The 17,913-nt window shown below is 39.3% G+C and overlaps 1 protein-coding gene across 5 annotated transcripts in view; it reads right to left on the bottom strand.

The window, feature by feature from the left end:
- Positions 1–9,543: 9,543 nt before the first annotated feature.
- The window catches only part of gria3b (glutamate receptor, ionotropic, AMPA 3b), a 117,860-nt gene continuing 109,490 nt past the window's right edge, over positions 9,544–17,913 (bottom strand). The window contains exons 14-16 of one of the 5 annotated variants that reach the window (XM_010896459.3): positions 13,685–13,799; positions 12,021–12,268; positions 9,544–11,485 (exon numbers count right to left, since the gene is read on the bottom strand). In XM_010896459.3, the coding sequence (XP_010894761.1) occupies positions 12,023–12,268; positions 13,685–13,799 (361 nt within the window). In that variant the 3' untranslated portion in view covers positions 9,544–11,485; positions 12,021–12,022. Of the gene's footprint in view, positions 11,486–12,020; positions 13,800–17,913 lie in introns of those variants that run through there. The other 4 variants (XM_010896450.3, XR_004575655.1, XM_020046037.2 and 1 more) reach the window with 4 other exon arrangements.

Genomic DNA, 17,913 nt, shown 5'->3' with positions numbered 1-17,913 from the left:
CACTATTCACATCATAAGAAAATACTTTTCTTTCAATCAAATATTTGTTTCATTATTTTATTATTTCCATTTTTGTGCCACACATTATCGTTTTATTTTATGTGAAATGCAAAATAAGCATCATCGTCAGGAAACTTGAATAGAGGATGATAAGTAATTCAGTAGACATGTTCTAATTAGTTACAGAACAAATGTATGTGCTTTCTCTGAATTAACGCATTGTTGCTATAACAAATCGTCCTAACATGTCTACTGAATTAACACATTCTTTCTATAGCTAATCATCCTAACATGTTTACTTAACAGATTGTTTCAATAACTAATTATATATTTGTATTTATGTTCCTTTAATGTGTTAATTCAGTTGGCATGTTAGGATAATGTTCATGAATAACATATTTGTATGATGTGAACAGTATTTATGAACTACATGCAACACGTTTAACACGACTGTATCTTTTAACAGTCTCACGTTTAATTGAGTTATCTTTGGACACTAAGTTTCAAGCATTCAGGTTACAACCCTGAAGAAGGCACTTTGGTGCTAAATGTTGGTGCTTTACCTCATAAAACACTTGGCGCTTGTGTGATACTTTCCGTCTTTGCACCAGGGTTTTGTCTGATCGTGTCACATGATTTAGATGTTAAGTACCATTTTAAGTGTTTCACGTTGTTATGTCAGATGCTCCAGCAGATGCCCCAACAAGTCTTTCCAGAAATGTGTTATTTGTTTTGGTATGATTCTCATTTCTGGAAAAAACTCAAAATAATGGTTATTTAGTCATGTGACATGATCTCATTTCAGTTCTTCACTGCATCTCTCAGGTAGATTTAGTGCATGTTTTACAACAACATCACACCTATTTCCACCATTACACTATAAAGCACTTCTGCACCCAAGCTCCTCTGCTTTTTATATTACAGGACATGCCTGGCCACAGGGTAGAAGTCTTATCTGGACTTTCAACCTCTCTCTCTAATTAGGTTTCATTGAGTGATGGATGGAGAGGCCTAAAAGGCCTTCATTTTAAAACAGTAATAGTGCTCTTCATGACGCTGGCATCCCAAATGGTAACCTAGTGAACTACAGTACTTGGCAATGGTAGAGTATTACGTAAAGAATAGGGTGCCATTTGAGACTCAGGCAAGACATGACGGGAACTGAGGGAGGGAAATGTCTCTGTGTCCATCCGGTTGATTTGCAGTGTCTAATAAAGACTGGAATGATTGTTTTACTGAGAGGTGGTGATTTGACCATGTACGTTTTTACATGAGATGCAAATCCGATGCTATTGCTCAGAATTATCGGGTTCATTTATGCAGGTAGATGTTAGGGTCCAGGGGCCTCATTTATCAAACATGGGTAGTACAAATCCTACTTACCAACGGAATTGAGAACACTCATATGCATAAAAAAGTGTGATTTATCAAATGATCATATGACTGTTTTACCCACACCGGTATGGTCACAATGATGACCAAAGGTTTAGCTACGAAGTATTTGCGGTATTACGGAATTGTGTTTTTAAGCCTCAGTAATGCACTTCAGACTAAATCTTTTTCAGATCCCATTGAGGATGAATTAAGTACGCTCATTTGGACATCAGCCCCAGAACAAATGTTCAAATCAAAATTGTGACAAAACTTAGAGGTGTAGTGTATTTTTATAATGTTTGTATATGATTATCAATAAAAAACATACAAATCAGAAAGTTAATAATGAATCCTAATATATTGCAATGTCCAATCGCAATCCTAAATATATCATTACAAATAAATGATCATGATATTATTGGACAGTGACCCAAGTATTGGGATAATATTGTATGGTGTGTCTTCACAGTTCAGGTTAAACCACTGTTAAATGTCATCTTCCTGGTTGTTATAGTAATTAATCATGGATTCCATGTGATCATGCTCTGGCCAGTGCTTTGCATTGCCGTGAGTTTTGATATGTGAACTTTGTAGAGATCCCTGGAGTCTTGTCTTGTTTGGGAACCAGAACTTTAGGTCATTTAATTATGTGGACAATGTAGAGTCTCCATTACAGTGATGTTTCTACTTAAAACTACAACCGTTTCCAAAAAAGTCTGGACACTGCGTAAAATGCAAATAAAACAGAATGCATTGATGTAGAAATCATGTATCCCTATATTTAATTAAAAATTTTAAAAAGGCAACATATCAGATGTTAAATGTGAATATTTGTATTGTTTTTGGAAAAATACATGCCCATTTTGAATTTGACATCAGAAGCATGTTTAAAAAAATTGTTGGAACAGGGGCATGTTTACCACGGTGTTGCATCACCTCTTTGTTTAACAATACTCTGTAAGCATTTGGGAACTGAGGAGACACATTGCTGTGGTTTTGAAAGTGAAATGTTTTCCAATTCTTTCTTGATATAGGATTTCAGTTGCTCAACAGTTCAGGGTCTCCTTTTCGTAATTCTTGTTTCATAATGTGCCAAATGCTTTCTATGAGTGACAGGGCTGGACGTCAGGCAAGTCAGTTTAGCACCTGGACTCTTTTACTATGGAGTCATGCTGTTGTAATACGTGCAGAATGTGGTTTGGCATTGTCTTGCTGAAATAAGCAAGGCCTTTCCTGAAAATGACATTGTCTGGATGGCAGCAGATGTTAATCCAAAGCCTTTTTATATTTTTCAGCATTAATGGTGCCTTCACAGATGTGCAAGGCACCCATGCCATGTGCACTAATGCAGATACCATCACGGATTGAACTCTGCACTGATAACCAGCTGGATGGTCCCTCTCTTCTTTAGCCCGGAGGACGTGGCGTCCAAGATTCTCAAAATTTACATTTAAATTTTGATCTGTCAGACGACAGGACAGTTTTGCACCTCATCCATCTTAAATGAGCTTGGACCCAGAGAAGGCAGTGGCAGTTATGGATCTTATTTATGGTTTCTTATTTGCATGGAGTTTTCACTTGCATTTTTGGATGCAGCAACATACTGTGTTCACAGACAATGGTTTTCGGAAGTGTTCCTGAGCCCATGCAGTGATGTCCACTAAAGGATCATGTCTGTTTTTAATGCAGTGCCGCCTGAGGACCCGAAGATCATGGTCATCCAAAATTGGTTTTCAGCCTTGTCCCTTGCATACATAGATTTCTCTGGATACTCTGAATCTTTTAATGATATTATGTACCATAGATGATGAGATCCCCTAACTCTTTGCAATTTTGCATTGAGAAATGATATTCTAATTTGTTACACTATTTGCCTGTTTTGAAACACATAAAATGATTTAAGTTTTTTGATATATTCAAGACAAATGTGTTGTTTATCATACATTTCTAGACGGTTTATGACTGTTTTATTTAAGATGGGTTTAGGTGGTTAGTAGGTTATTGAAAAAAAAAAATGTATGTGATAAAGTTCTGGAGACAACAAAAAAATCATCAAGGGAACCATGAATTCTGAGGTATACCAGGGAGATTCAGGAAATCGGTTAAGGAGCTAAAGAGCTAATGCTGAGCCAAACTTGGGTCTTAATTCAAACAACACCACAAAGCATTCATGCAAATCTACCAAAGAATAGGTCAGAAAAAATATATTTGTTTTTGGATTGGCCAAGTAAAAGTCCTGTAAGTCTGTACAAAGAACTGGGCAAAAATCCCTCAAAAAAGATGCAGAGATATCAGAGGCAGATAAGTGGCTATAGGAAATGTTTAAGTTATCCCTGCTAATGGTGGTGCTACACGCTATTGAATGAATACATTTTTTGTTAAATAGACCATTTTTGTTAAATAAACAATAAAAATCTATTATATGTTTTTGTTTGTTTCCTTCATTTGGAATATCTTTTATTTGATCTTCCTTGTTCTTATGAGTGCATTCAAGTTATGATCTCTGCAGCCCGGTGCCACTGATGCATCTTTAGAGCATTGTTATGTCATTTAGGCAAGGATATCATCCGTACTGGGGTACATTTGTGTGTTGGTGTGTGCGCATGCACATACGTCACGCTATCAGGAGTTGTGCTGTTCAGGTGTGAGGCCCACTGAGCAGGGTGTTGGCTCTAATGGGGTGTGATAATGAAGCATTGCAGGATCCCAACCCCTGCCATCCCCCCTCTCTGTTTCTCTGTCTTAGAATAGTCTATTTTCCTCTCATCAGATAGTCTCAGAGAATCACATTTAGAGATTTTGGCAGTGAAGTCTTTTATCAACATCCTCAAGCCACATGAAGTCATCAGTACCATTTGGAAGTCTCTGCATTCAGTATAAAGGAAATTAAAGTAAGTATGTGAGCCAGGATGTACTAGTGTAAGTGCAATGACTGGAGTCATAATTTACTCTACTCTCCTCCTACTGGTCCCATAGCCCAACAGACTAAACCAAGCTCTTTATCGCATTCTCTCTCAAAATATTTTTTTTTTCTCTCGCTATGCCCTTTTCTCTGACCAATGCCACTACCACTTCCCAGAAGGAGACAGGGGAAAGAAGAATACATTAATGTCAAGGACTGGAAACACCACCAGCACCCCGGGCAGACTTTTTTATTAAATGGGGGACATTCTTTCTAAAAGCAGATTTTTATTATTACTCAGTGTCTGCGCAAAGAGTTACTTTGCTATTATTGAACAGCAGTCTCCTTTGACCTGGAGTGACCCTCTGTTGAAAAAGCTCAGATTAAATGCTTAGTGAACTTGTCAAAGCGAAGGGCTGAACTTCACGTTTCAAGTACAGGTTTGATTTGCTTGGTTTCTCTTTTCCAGGCCCGCTTAATGGTCACAGACACACAGCCACCAAGCTATGAGCTGTGAAAAGAGTAGAATGGAAAAGTGATTTATTCGTTCTGTCCTTGGAGAGAGAGATTAGGGGTGGACAGCAGGAGAAAGACAAGATAGGGAGAGAAAGAGTGAGGTAGTGAACCAGAAAGCTCCTTTCTGCAGAGACAATCAAAGTACCCTCCCCATGACACCTCTTCACTGAGCCTAGTTATTTGCCACACACACACAAACGCATATATTAATGCTGAGGCATACACACTCTTTCTCACATACTGAGGGTAAGCTGACTAAGCCCTGTGCAGAAAAGTCCCACAATGCAACAACTACATCTTCAGAAAAAAATAGACAGAGACAAAGAGACAAAGACAGAAGGATAGAGACGAACTGACAAAAAGACAGAGGAGGATAAAAGATGGGTTCAGCCATTTCACTCTCATCGCATTCTTGTTATAGTTTCATGCATCTTCACATCCGCAGTGGGAGATGTAATTAATTTGAGTTTCTATGATTAGAGATCCGTAGATTTGTGTTCTAGCCTATGGATATGTTTTTTGTTTCTTAACTATTCATCGGATGAGACATTTATTTCCGTCAGTATTTTTAAGGAGGAGGCTTGTTCCCAAACCTCTGTCTTTCATGTCTGTTTCAATCTGCTCCATCAAATCTGGAAGACAGACAACGGCAGATCCTTCGTTCCTTGATAGCTGAATGAACAAATTCAGCATTTTTTTTTCTGTATGTGTAGTGGTGTTTCATTCCCTTTTCACCAGTCTCCTCATTTAGCCTGATTCTGTTTGAAAAGAGGCATTGCCTGACCAAGAGGACAGGGGACCGGGGGCAGTAGAGGAAAGAAGAAAATAAAACAAATAAATACAATGATTTTGATGCTTTGACAAAATGGTCCGCGTCAAGAGTACTGTACCATTTCCTTGACTGGGTTTGTTACTCAGGCCTGAATTCATATTGTGCATGTGTTTCTGAGTGTGCGTTTGCCTGCCCAGTGGATAAATCCTAAATTATACCGTCTGTCTGCATCCAGAGAAAAACAAAAAGGTTGGCTGCTTCGCTCACGTTCGCTGGATCTGTTGTGTTAGTTGAGCCATGGTGGACCAGTGTGTGGGTGTGTATTGTGTGTTATTTCAGTCGGGCAGAGATTCAGTGTGTGTGTGTGTGTTCAGGCACTGGGATGACCAGTCACTGTAGCCTGGGACTGGGAATTCATTTTACCACACAGTGACAGATCACAGCCTGGCCCACAAGGAGATGGGTTTTGAGTAAGCCGGCTTGCCATGCGCCCAAGAACATTTCATATTACATTTCAGTAATTTTGCAGACACCCTTATACAGTGCAGCAGTGGTGGTTCCGTTTTGGTTATCAAACCAGCAACCTTTCTGTTACTAGCCATACTCTCACCGCTAGGCCACATACTGCCCATGTTGGCTGTATACCACGACCAGGGGCTGTTCTTAGCCATGACACAACGCGGTTTATGCCAACAGATATGCAGAATACACCGCCGCATTGCATGCATATGGTATATAGTGTCTATGAGTGGCATTCATTATGCTGTTAGAGGAACGTATTGCGTGACTAATTTGTGTTTCCCTGATGCCTGCTGTGTATGCTGAAGCTTCAGCCTTTAATTCTGTATGTGAGGGGGTATGACTGGTTGTGTGTAGGAGTGTGCAGTTCATGACAGTATAGCCACATTTTGAGGTCTCACAGTGCCTTCGGAAATTATTCAGATCCTTTCAATGTCTTCACATTTGTTTGCATTATAGAACTATTTCATTACTGATTCAAAAATAATTATTGAAAATGTGAAAAAAACCTTCTGCCATAAGCTCAACATTTTGTGCAGATGTGTCCTGTGTCCATTGATCATCCATGAGATGTCTCAAATTCAATTGATTGGACATGATTAGAAAGGCACATACCTGTCCATAGAAGGGCTCTTACTTCACAGAGCATAAATCTCCAGACCACCGAAACAGAATTGTGTTGAAGCATAAATCCCATAAACACAGTGGGCTCCATCATTGTGAAATGGAAGAAGTTTGGAACGACCAAGACTCTTAGAGTTGGCCATCTCAAAAAGGGCCTTGGTCAGGTGATCACTAACCCAATGGCCACTCTAACCGAGCTTCAGAGATTCTCTGCAGAGACAGAAGAACTTACAAGAACAAACATCTCTGCAGCACTCCATCAAGCAGGCCCATATGGAAGATTGGCTAGATGGAAGCCACTCTGATTAAAAGGCATATGACATGCCGCATAAAGGACTATGAGAGCATTAGGAAAGGATTTTCTGGTCTGATGGGACTGAAATCAAACTGTTAGTCCTAAATGCCAAGGGGTATGTCTGCCAATAACAAGGCACCTGACATACATTCACCTAAAGGATTATTAGGAACACCATACTGTGTTTGACCCCCTTTCGCATTCAGAACTGCCTTAATTCTACGTGGCATTGATTCAACAAGGTGCTGAAAGCATTCTTTAGAAATGTTGGCCCATATTGATAGCATCTTGCAGTTGATAGAGATTTGTGGGATGCACATCCAGGGCATGAAGCTCCCGTTCCCAAAGATGCTCTATTGGGTTGAGATCTGGTGACAGTGGGGGCAATTTCAGTACAGTGAACTCATTGTCATGTTCAAGAAACCAATTTGAAATGATTCGAGCTTTGTGACATGGTGCATTATACTGCTGGAAGTAGCCATCAGAGGGTGGGTACATGGTGGTCACAAAGGGATGGACATGGTCAGAAACAATGCTCAGGTAGGCCGTGGCATTTAAACAATGCCCATTTGGCACTAAGGGGCCTAAAGTGTGCCAAGAAAACATCCCCCACACCATTACACCACCACCATCAGCCTGTACAGTGGTAACAAGGCATGATGGATCCATGTTCTCATTCTGTTTACGCCAAATTCTGACTCTACCATCTGAATGTCTCAACAGAAATCGAGACTCATCAGACCAGGCAACATTCTTCCAGTCTTCAACTGTCTAATTTTGGTGAGCTCGTGCAAACTGTAGCCTCTTTTTCCTATTTATAGTGGAGATGAGTGGTACCCGGTGGGGTCTTCTGCTGTTGTAGCCCATCCGCCTCAAGGTTGTGCATGTTGTGGCTTCACAAATGCTTTGCTGCATACCTCGGTTGTAACAAGTGGTTATTTCAGTCAAAGTTGCTCTTCTATCAGCTTGAATCAGTCGGCCCATTCTCCTCTGACCTCTAGCATCAACAAGGCATTTTCCCCCCACAGGACTGCCGCATACTGGATGTTTTTCCCTTTTCACACCATTCTTTGTAAACCCTAGAAATGGTTGTGCGTGAAAATCCCAGTAACTGAGCAGATTGTGAAATACTCAGACCGGCCCGTCTGGCACCAACAACCATACCATGCTCAAAATTGCTTAAATCACCTTTCTTTCCCATTCTGACATTCAGTTTGGAGTTCAGGAGATTGTCTTGACCAGGACCACACCCCTAAATGCATTGAAGCAACTGCCATGTGATTGGTAGATTAGATAATTACATTAATGAGAAATTGAACAGGGGTTCCTAATAATCCTTTAGGTGTGTATATCATTACCAAGTGATGCATGGTGGTGGGAGCATCATACCATGGGGATGTTTCTCAGCGGCAGGGACTGGAAGACTGGTCATGACTGAGTGAACTGAGTGAAATACAGAGAGTTCCATAAAGAAGGCCTGATCCAGAATACACCAGACATCATAGTGAGGTTAAGATTGAAGCTGGATTTTAACATATCAAATTTTAGACATATCAAATAATACAGTTCCAAAGGCGCTTCTACAAGGTGTGATTTTTCTGAAGATATATGTGTGTTTGGTGACTGATGGGTTTTTTGGTCTTGGAATATTACATCCTACAGCCATGTACTGAAATGCATTCAGTGTAAGAATAGAGTGGATGTAAAAAGTCTACACATCCCTGTTAAAATGCCAGGTTTTTGTGATATAAAAGAATGAGAAAAGATAAATCATGTCAGAACTTTCTCCAGTTTTAATGTGACCTATAATGTGAACAATTCAATTGAAAAACAAACTGAAATCTTTGAGGGGGGGAAATGAAAATAAAAACCTGTACAATAACATGATTTATCTTTGTCTCATTCTTTTACATTACAAGAACCTGCCATTTTAACAGGGGTGTGTAGACCTTTGATTTCCACTGTATGACCTCAAGACCTCTGCTGTAAATGCCATGTCTGAACGCCGTCTTGACACAGTAGGTCCGTGTGATCTAGATTGGTAAGGCTTCCTCCGATCATAACGACACACTATTGATTCCTGTCACGAAGATGTAGCTGTTCTTATGAAGACGGGGGTGGTGGTGGTTTGAGGGACAGCGGGAGAGAAAGAGAACAGAGTGATCAGATGGCCATTGGAGATGTCAATGAGAACCTTAATCAGCGTATGTGGGGAAACGGCTCTAGGCAGCAGATGGTGTTGCAGAAGTATTGATCCCGGGCAGACACTCACACTAACTGCTCGATAACCAGCCGTTATAAGAAAGACTCCTTCCTCACTCTGTTTTTTTGAAGGTTGAAATGAAGGGAGTGATATAGTTGACATGTGGCTTGTAATAATGTTGCAAAACAGGCAATTTCCTTTCAAATGAGATGACAGATGGACGACTTACAAATTCTTGGAGTGATCACTGTGTGTGTATGTGTGTGTGTGTGTCTATTTTAATGCACTCCACCATACAGGTAAACATATGTTCATGCAAATTACACCCATACACAACATGTTGTTTCCATACACGTTTATTTACAAAATGTATTAAAATTCTCTGTACAGCTCCTCACTAATGAATAGCAGTAAATTATAAGCACGCATGCAGATTCTTGCTCTTTTGTAGTCAGTAAGATGCTTGGCAATAAGTGTCTCCTTGTGAGGTGAACTTACAAAAGAAAATAACTGAAGAATAATCAATGTTGAATTTCTACTGCTGCCCTAAAATCTGATGTAAGTTAGCAGAGCTATAAGTCATCACTGGTTTTACATGCAATTTACTCCAAAAAACTGGGCAACCAATCACTCTTATTTTTTGTGTAGCCTTAATAAATACATTTCATTTAAATAAATGTACACATCTCCTTTACAATGGTTTGTTTCCTATTTCTTAAATTTTTTAGAGTTCTTTTGCTTTTTTTATACAAAACTTTCCATGGTTTTAGGTGATTTTCATTGTCTTCCCTAAATCCTATGGAATTCGTTTTTTGAAAAGAAAAAAAGGAATTGTTATAGCAATATGGAAATGTGCTAAGCTTTTAAGACACCCCCTGTAAGTACCATGTATAAATCTATTTTCTCATTGTAATTATTTATACTATTCATTAATTTAATTTACTAAGCAAATTTACCAAACACTAATGCTCATAAAATGAAATTAATATTGAACGCAAATCATCAAACCAAAGCACATTTAAAAATGTGCAATTGTTCAACAAAATACCAAGGTAATCCAAAACACTACTGTTAAAAAGCCATTACTGTTTGGATTGCAGTTAATCTACTTTTGAATTACCCACTTTGTTTGGTTTTAATGTATAGTACAGAAGACTTGAATAGTTTACATTAATATGCAGGTGTTTTTTTTTTTAAAGAATGAATAGAAAATTATATTGTGGTTCAAAGTGATACTTTGAGTGAGTATTCCTCATCATATTCGACACACCACAAAATACACTCACCTACTGACTGTGGAACTCGCTCCGACAGTTGTCTTTATTCCCCCAAAATACACAGTTGAATCTGTTGGCAGTATACTGGGACGTTGACAGCCTGACTGAGTCATGTTAAGCCAAAGGCTGCATTTCACATTAATCTAATTCATGAATCTGTGTGTCCAGAATGGCACCCTTTTCTGTATAAGGTTTTGACCAGGGGCTCTGGTCAGAAGTAGTGCACTATAAAGGAAATAGGGTGCTATTTCTGACTCACAGTCAAAGCCTGCTCTCAGACTTCACGAGCACCATGTTTAAGAATAAAAACATTGCAATGTTGTTTTGGCTATGGCATATTTAACCAATGGATTCCAATAAGATGCAACTGTGTCTTTTAGAGCAATTACATGGTCACAGCAATATAAAATTTGAACTTCTTATAATCAGTGACTTACAGTGCCTAAAATAAACTTATTTCAAAACACATTTAACCAGCAAAAACCTGGTCTGCAAGAAGAATTGGGATAATCTGATCAAATTCCCTTTGCAGAAAGACCAATTTATCACCTGTCCTATCGTATTCATCTTCGGTCCGGCACTTGGAAAATGTGCTTGGGGTGCAAGTGATGGCTTAAGGTCGCTCTCGTTCTTTATCGCTTCACATTTCGTCACAGCATCTCAAATAAAGTTTCTCAAAGCAGATCACAGCATCGACCTTTCCGTCGGTCTGTTCAGTAGTCCGTGAGTTCAAGCAAAAAGCAATACCATTGTGATGAGTTGCATTGTTCTAAGTAACTCAGTGATTGAGTGAGGGTTCCATACATAAGGCACTGGAGGAAACCATATTCAGTTCTTCACATCACCAGTCCTGTCGTGTTGTCTTTGCAGATTATCGCTGACATGGCCGCCAGGAGGATTTAGCTGCAGATGAGATAATCCTGTCGTGGTCCTCACATTTCATCATAGGGTTGATAGTCACAGTCGTTTGTAAGGGGAAGCGTAGCTAGTCTAGCTCCAGCGTCTGATACAGGAAGGAAGGAGAAGCAGACAGACATGGGTATGGGAAACCTGTTCATGGTATCATTGAGAAGTGTCATTATTTCAATACACCAGTACTTTATCCTACTTGGGACATTTGCGGAACTATTAACGATTAGCAGATGACACTAGCAGATTGTTCTGAGTACACCCAACCTTTCAGCTAGGCAAAGGTGTTTTTTTTAGGAGATTGTTTGTTTCAATTAAGGGATTAGTCAAAGGCATAATACTTTTCCATTTAAATGAACTGCTTGTGGTGTCAAGAACATTTTAGTTTAGTTTACATGGTATGTAGTGCTGTCATGTCAAGTCTTTGAGATTGTAGATGTAATGCTGGGTTTTCTATTGTGGGTGAGTGCAAGCCAACAATGATGACATGAAACCAAACAGCTTGACAACATCCCAAACAAACGAATGAATGATTTAACAGCAACAACAATGCCAGAGCAAACAAACCAAGTGATTCAGACAGAAGTGATGTCATAACGAGAGGATCCCAACTTGAGACGGGGCATTACCCTTAGATCTTAACACTCTCTGTCCCATACACGTTGTAGCCTTCTCTGTATGTGGCAAAGTTCTGGGTGTTGGTCGGGGGAGCTGGCTTAAATTTCTCAGCATTCTTTGCTAGTTTGAGCCGTTTGGTTTCTGCCCGTGACTTGTAGCAGAACTCAATCAGAGCAACCATCATGGCCAGCCCCAGTCCTCCGACCAGAATATAGAAGACTCCAGCCACATTGCTCAGACTAAGAGCACTTGTCTTGTCCTGGGGAAGGTGAAGAACATAGTTAGGGGGTTTACGGTGGAAAGTGTTCTATAGAGAACAGTGTACCCTACCAGCATGGCACTGAAGCTGAGTATCTACAGCCCTTAAACTGATCCTGTCTTAATAAAATAACAGTCAATGACTAGCATTCATTCTATCATTAGCCCCTCTTAGATAGTCTGTCTCTAAGACAGAAATGTTTCTGATGCTACCACTGATAGACTGTATATGCATGATTCTAGGGTTCACAACAATAAGGTTGAAGAAGTCAACGATGGCTGAGGTTGACTCAAGAATAAATCTAGACTGGATTGGCTTTCCTGCAGCGGTCCAAGAAGTTGTGAGGAACTTCTGAACGCCGTAGTCAGACCACTCTCCGGTGAAGGAGAGACAAGTCACCTCTTTAATTTGATCTAGGTGAATGTAGATCTTCCTCTACTCTGTGTCCTTCCTTAAAAGGAAGCTGTGGTCAGTAACTCACAGGTCAACATTCTGAAAAGGCCTGTCAAAATTTTCTTTTAAGAAAAGACCTGCCAATCGACTGACTGTCATACTGTGTAGTCAAATATACCTGGCTTGATAAAAAGTCTAGTTTTAGCAACTCAATCAAACCATTTTGCTGCTGCTTACTTCCCAAACATATTTATGAAAAATTTGTTCATAAGAGTTTTACCATTTGCAGTTTAACCCTTTGAGGTTATATCTTTGTTAATATGTGCTAAGCCATCCAGGGTACATACTGTATGCTGATGTGTTAGTTCACTGGTCTAGTCTCAGAGGGTTAAATAGAGGGTTTATTACATTTTTCAACCTCATGTGGTTTGTAAACTATTAGATATTTCCATTACAAGTCATATCTGTCACAAAGATTTAAAAACTATTCCATGGTCATTCTTTGTTTACCACACCACAGGAGGTTAAAAAACATAATAGACACATTGACATGCAAACTAGTAACCACAAAAATAAATCAAATTTTAATTAAAAAGTTTGGTAAATAGAAACAGCAGCATAATGGTAAGAATGTCATGAAGGTGTGAAAATGAGCAAAAATATGTCCACAGCTATTCAAAAACTACTCATTTAGTGTTTATTTTTGCACGATTACAATTTCCCCCAAAATACTCAAATTTAATTTAACATTACAAGGTCAAACAGCGCATTCAGTGTACATCCTTAACACTATTCAAATACTTGGATAACTATTTGGGGAAATAGTGCATCAACAATACTGGCCACTAATGCATTATGTGTAGGAAAAACTATGCCTAATGTTTAAAATAAAAGACTAATATAAAAAAGGGACATAGATTATTTATAATGTAGATGTTTCAGTATAGTTTTGTATTTTTTTGCATATGAACAGTACGTCACAATGCAACTGGGAATCAGTGCAAAAGACCTGCAGAGACTGACCTTACTTCCCGAGTCCTTGGTTCCACATTCACCCTTATCGTACCACCATTTGTTTTTCAGCTTGTCTAAGATGCCTTGTTCACTGAGTTTCAATACTGCAAGGTTTACAGGAGTTCTTCACGTGGGAAATAACATAAATAACATTATATTATGTTATTTTATGTTATTCAACTTTTTTAAGCTACTTGCATCACTTCAACAAAGCGATCGAGTAGGACACCTGGCCATTGTAACATCACAGAGAGCAGGCATTCTAGTCTATTACCTTGTTGTCATTGACCACCCCTAGTCTAAGGCCAGGGACTACCCCTATCGCTTCGAGTAATCGGCAGACGCTGTTAACACGACAAGCAGGTACTGACTGTACAATCTGCTAGTCTGAAAGTAGACAAAGCCAAAGATATTTGTTTGTAGTGAGAGCAGACATTGGTAGCTTTTTGAAAAGCACATAGTAGGTTCCTCCAACCAGAACCCTCTCTTGACTAATACATCAGACAGATTTAAATACAGGCGTTCAATGATTTCCCTAAGTCAGTGGATCAACCAGTCACATAGCACATTTTGGTGGCCAGTCCCCCGTGTTTTCAGCATTTTTGTGCAAACCTGTTTCCAAACAATTTGGGACGCTGCGTAAAATGCTAATAAAAACAGAATGCAATGATGTGCAAATTATTTATTCCTGTATTTAATTGAAAATAGTACAAAGACAAAATAACAAATGTTTCTGAAACAGAAATGTTTTTGAAACTGAGAAATGTTATTGATTTTGGAAAAATACATGCCAATTTTGATTTTGATGTCAGCAACATGACCTGGGCATGTTTACCACTGTGTTGCATCAACTCTTCTTTTAACACTACTCTGTAAGCTTTTGGAAACTAAGGAGACCAATTGCTGTAATTTCTAAAGTAAATGTTTTCCCAATCTAGCTTGATATAGGATTTCAGTTGCTCAACATTTTGGGGTCAACTTTGTTATATTTTTCTGTTTCAAAATGACCAAATGTTTTCAATGGGTGACAGGTCTGGACAGCTGGCAGGACAGTTTTGCACCCAGACTATTTTACTATGGAACCATGCTGTTATAATGTGGGCAGAATGTGGTTTGGCATTGTCTCGCTGAAATAAGCAAGGCATTCCCTGAAAAATACATTGTCTGGATGGCAGCATATGTTGCTTCAAAATCTGTGTATATTGATCAGCACTAATGGTGGTTTCACATGTGCAAGTCACCCATGCCATGTGGACTCACGTACCCCCATACCATCATGGATGCTGGCTTTTGAACTGGGCGCTGATGGTACCTCTGTCCACAGGACGTGGCATCAAAAACAAATTGATTCCTCAGACCACAGGAGAGTTTTGCACTTCTCCTCAGTCCATCTTAAATCTGCTCTGACCCAGAGAAGGTGACGACAGTTCTGGATCTTGTTTATGCATGTTTTTTTCTTTGCATGGTAGAGTTTTCACTTGCATTTGTTGATGCAGCGATGTACTGTGTTCACAGACAATGGTTTTCAGAAGTGTTCCAGAGCCCATGCAGTGATGTCCACTACAGAATGGTGTCTGTTTTTAATGCAGTGTCACCTGAGGGACGGAACCCATCCCCATCCTCACTTCTGACGGACTCATCCCCTCTGGATTGAACTTTTAATACCCAATCATGCTACTGACCTGTTGCTAACTGACCTAATACGTTGTGTGATATTCCACCAGGTTTAGTGTTTTAGCATTACTTTGTATTGCTAAAACACTATATAGCAATATAGCAGTATTTTGTTGCCTGTGTCCTGTGTCCCAGGCATCAAATTCAAAGTGGGCATATTTTTATCAAGAAACAATTAAATGTCTCAGTTTCAACATTTCAAATGTTGTTTTAATACTATTTTCTGTTGAGTATTGGGTTTAAATTATTTGCACATCATTGCATTCTGTTTGGATTTACATTTTACACAGTGTCTCAAAGTTTTTTGAAATGGGGTTGTAGAACAAGCTCTGTCGATGGACTCTGGTACCTTTGAATGCATTTCTGGTACCATCTAATGTATTAAAATGCAATTACATTCCTGTATATCCACTACACAATGAAATGATGTAACACACATGTTAAAAATTCTTTTTAAGAATGCTGTTTTCTTTCAAGTAAGCTACATGGGCTTTGTTACACAGAAAGCATTAACTCTACTGTTGCTACAGTATGCAAATCAATTTGATAGGTCTGTAATTCTTAAAATTGACCATATAATTCAAGTTTAAATAACTTTGATTGGTTCTATTTCATGACATCTTGGATCAAATGAGATCCCCACTATTGTTCCTGCAAGAACAATGAATCATCTTTATCAAATGTCTTCCTAATTTAGCTGCAAGCAATCACAAAAATCACAGTAACAATATGCAAATTGAACCAAATGAACGGCACCCAGTGATGCGATTCAGATCCCTACGTTCATCTAAAATGACCTCTTGAAAAGGAACTGTTTGTTTGCAAACAAACCATCACCAGGGCAACACTAATGAGTCACTCACAAGTCATCTCAAGACTGCCTTTGTATCTTGGGGAAAAAATACAAACAAGTACCTTTGGTTTATTTTCCCAACGCAATACCAAGAACATGATTTATAAATGTCAGAGGGTCTTAGTAAATCAACTTTATTCTCCCCGTTCGACACCTTTGTCAACACTTGCTGTTCTGGTTGTCGATCAATGCACAGTAAAACTGCACACGACTCAGTGCCCATGGCAGGCCTTTTACTTTTCTCTACAGGTTCAACCTACAGGTTCAACTCTGCCACTGAATATTTTTCATGCTATTACAATCTAAGAGGGGGGTTCAGGCAACAGCAAGACTGTGGGGCTGTTGATCTTCCTTCTCCTGGCATGAATTCATGTGATTCCCTATTCCACTCAAATGTACCCGCCCCCACAGGGAAAAGCAGGCTGAAAATTAGTATATAACTGGCTGTTGAGCCGATGGCAAAACTACTTAGGGAAACCACTGACCTGACATTTGGAGATTTGGTTGCAAAAGCAACACAAGCATTGCATCTAAGGCAGCTAATGGGCATGAACTGTATCTTATATCAACGGAAAACATTTAAATACTGACTAAAGCCAGAGGTATTTCTTATAAACTCTTTCATAAGAACTTGTGTTAATTATTGGTGGGAAAACAGGTTTTGTTGCATCCTTTAATTCACCCGCTTAAAAGGGGGATTACTGTCAACTGAACCAAGACACAGCTTTATTACCACAGGTTAATAAGCTCAGCATTGACACATAAGGAGAATAATCATGACTTGTCTGTGTAATCTGGTTTCATCAGAGGAAACAGGAAAGGTCATATTCATGTCATAAAATGTGGTGAGACGTATTGTGATTGAAGTCTTACCAATGCCTGTGGATTTTCATGTTGAAATGATAAGGAATTTCTCACAGCCTTACAAGTAACATAGTCCCTTTGACTTAACAGTAACTGTTTACCTGTGCAATAAGCATGCTTAATATCTCACCACTAGAAATCCCTGATGCTTTGTATTGAGTAGACAAACTGATGGTGCATACAATTAGGAAGAATGTTCTGGTGGGGCTCTATAGCCTTACAGAAATAGACTACAACAATCGAAAGATAATGAATGGATAATAAGTGTCTCGGGTCCCACTGGTGAACAACATCCCCCATAGACCTATAATGATCTAAGTGTTGTCATCAGCAGGAGAATAGAAGATTACAGGGAGTGAGACAGACGTGTGATAGAGAGATATAGACCGTGTATGATTACATGCGGATCAGAAGGCTTCAGAGGACGGATGAGTACAGGTAAACTAGCATTTCCAGGGTATGCCAGAGAGACGAGACAGAGACTGCCCCAGCTGACAATAGACATAACCAAGATAAAGGGAGAAATAACCTTTGAACACAGCATGTGGCCGGGTATTTCTCCCATGATGCCATTGCCAATCAGGGCTAAAATGGCGGACTTTGAGGTTTGAAATGCAGTGTGAACGGCTGACAGCGTAGAGATGAATGCAAAAGTATGAATGTGCTACTACTTCACTGTAATCCATATATTTTCACATAACCCTCCTAAATTGCTGAGTTGCCCAATAAAAAGCCAAAGCATACATTACCTGATCACGTCCAGATAAAGACAGAAGGAACTGTGTCAGGGAAGCAATGATAATGTCCTTCCACCTCAGATTTCCTAGCCTCCACAATGGCATAGGGA

The sequence above is a fragment of the Esox lucius genome, chromosome 4, assembly GCF_011004845.1.
Source record: "Esox lucius isolate fEsoLuc1 chromosome 4, fEsoLuc1.pri, whole genome shotgun sequence".
In the NCBI taxonomy this organism is placed as follows: domain Eukaryota; kingdom Metazoa; phylum Chordata; class Actinopteri; order Esociformes; family Esocidae; genus Esox; species Esox lucius.
The sequence above is the reverse complement of the archived record's forward strand: the minus strand, read 5'-3'. Positions and strand labels throughout refer to the sequence as shown.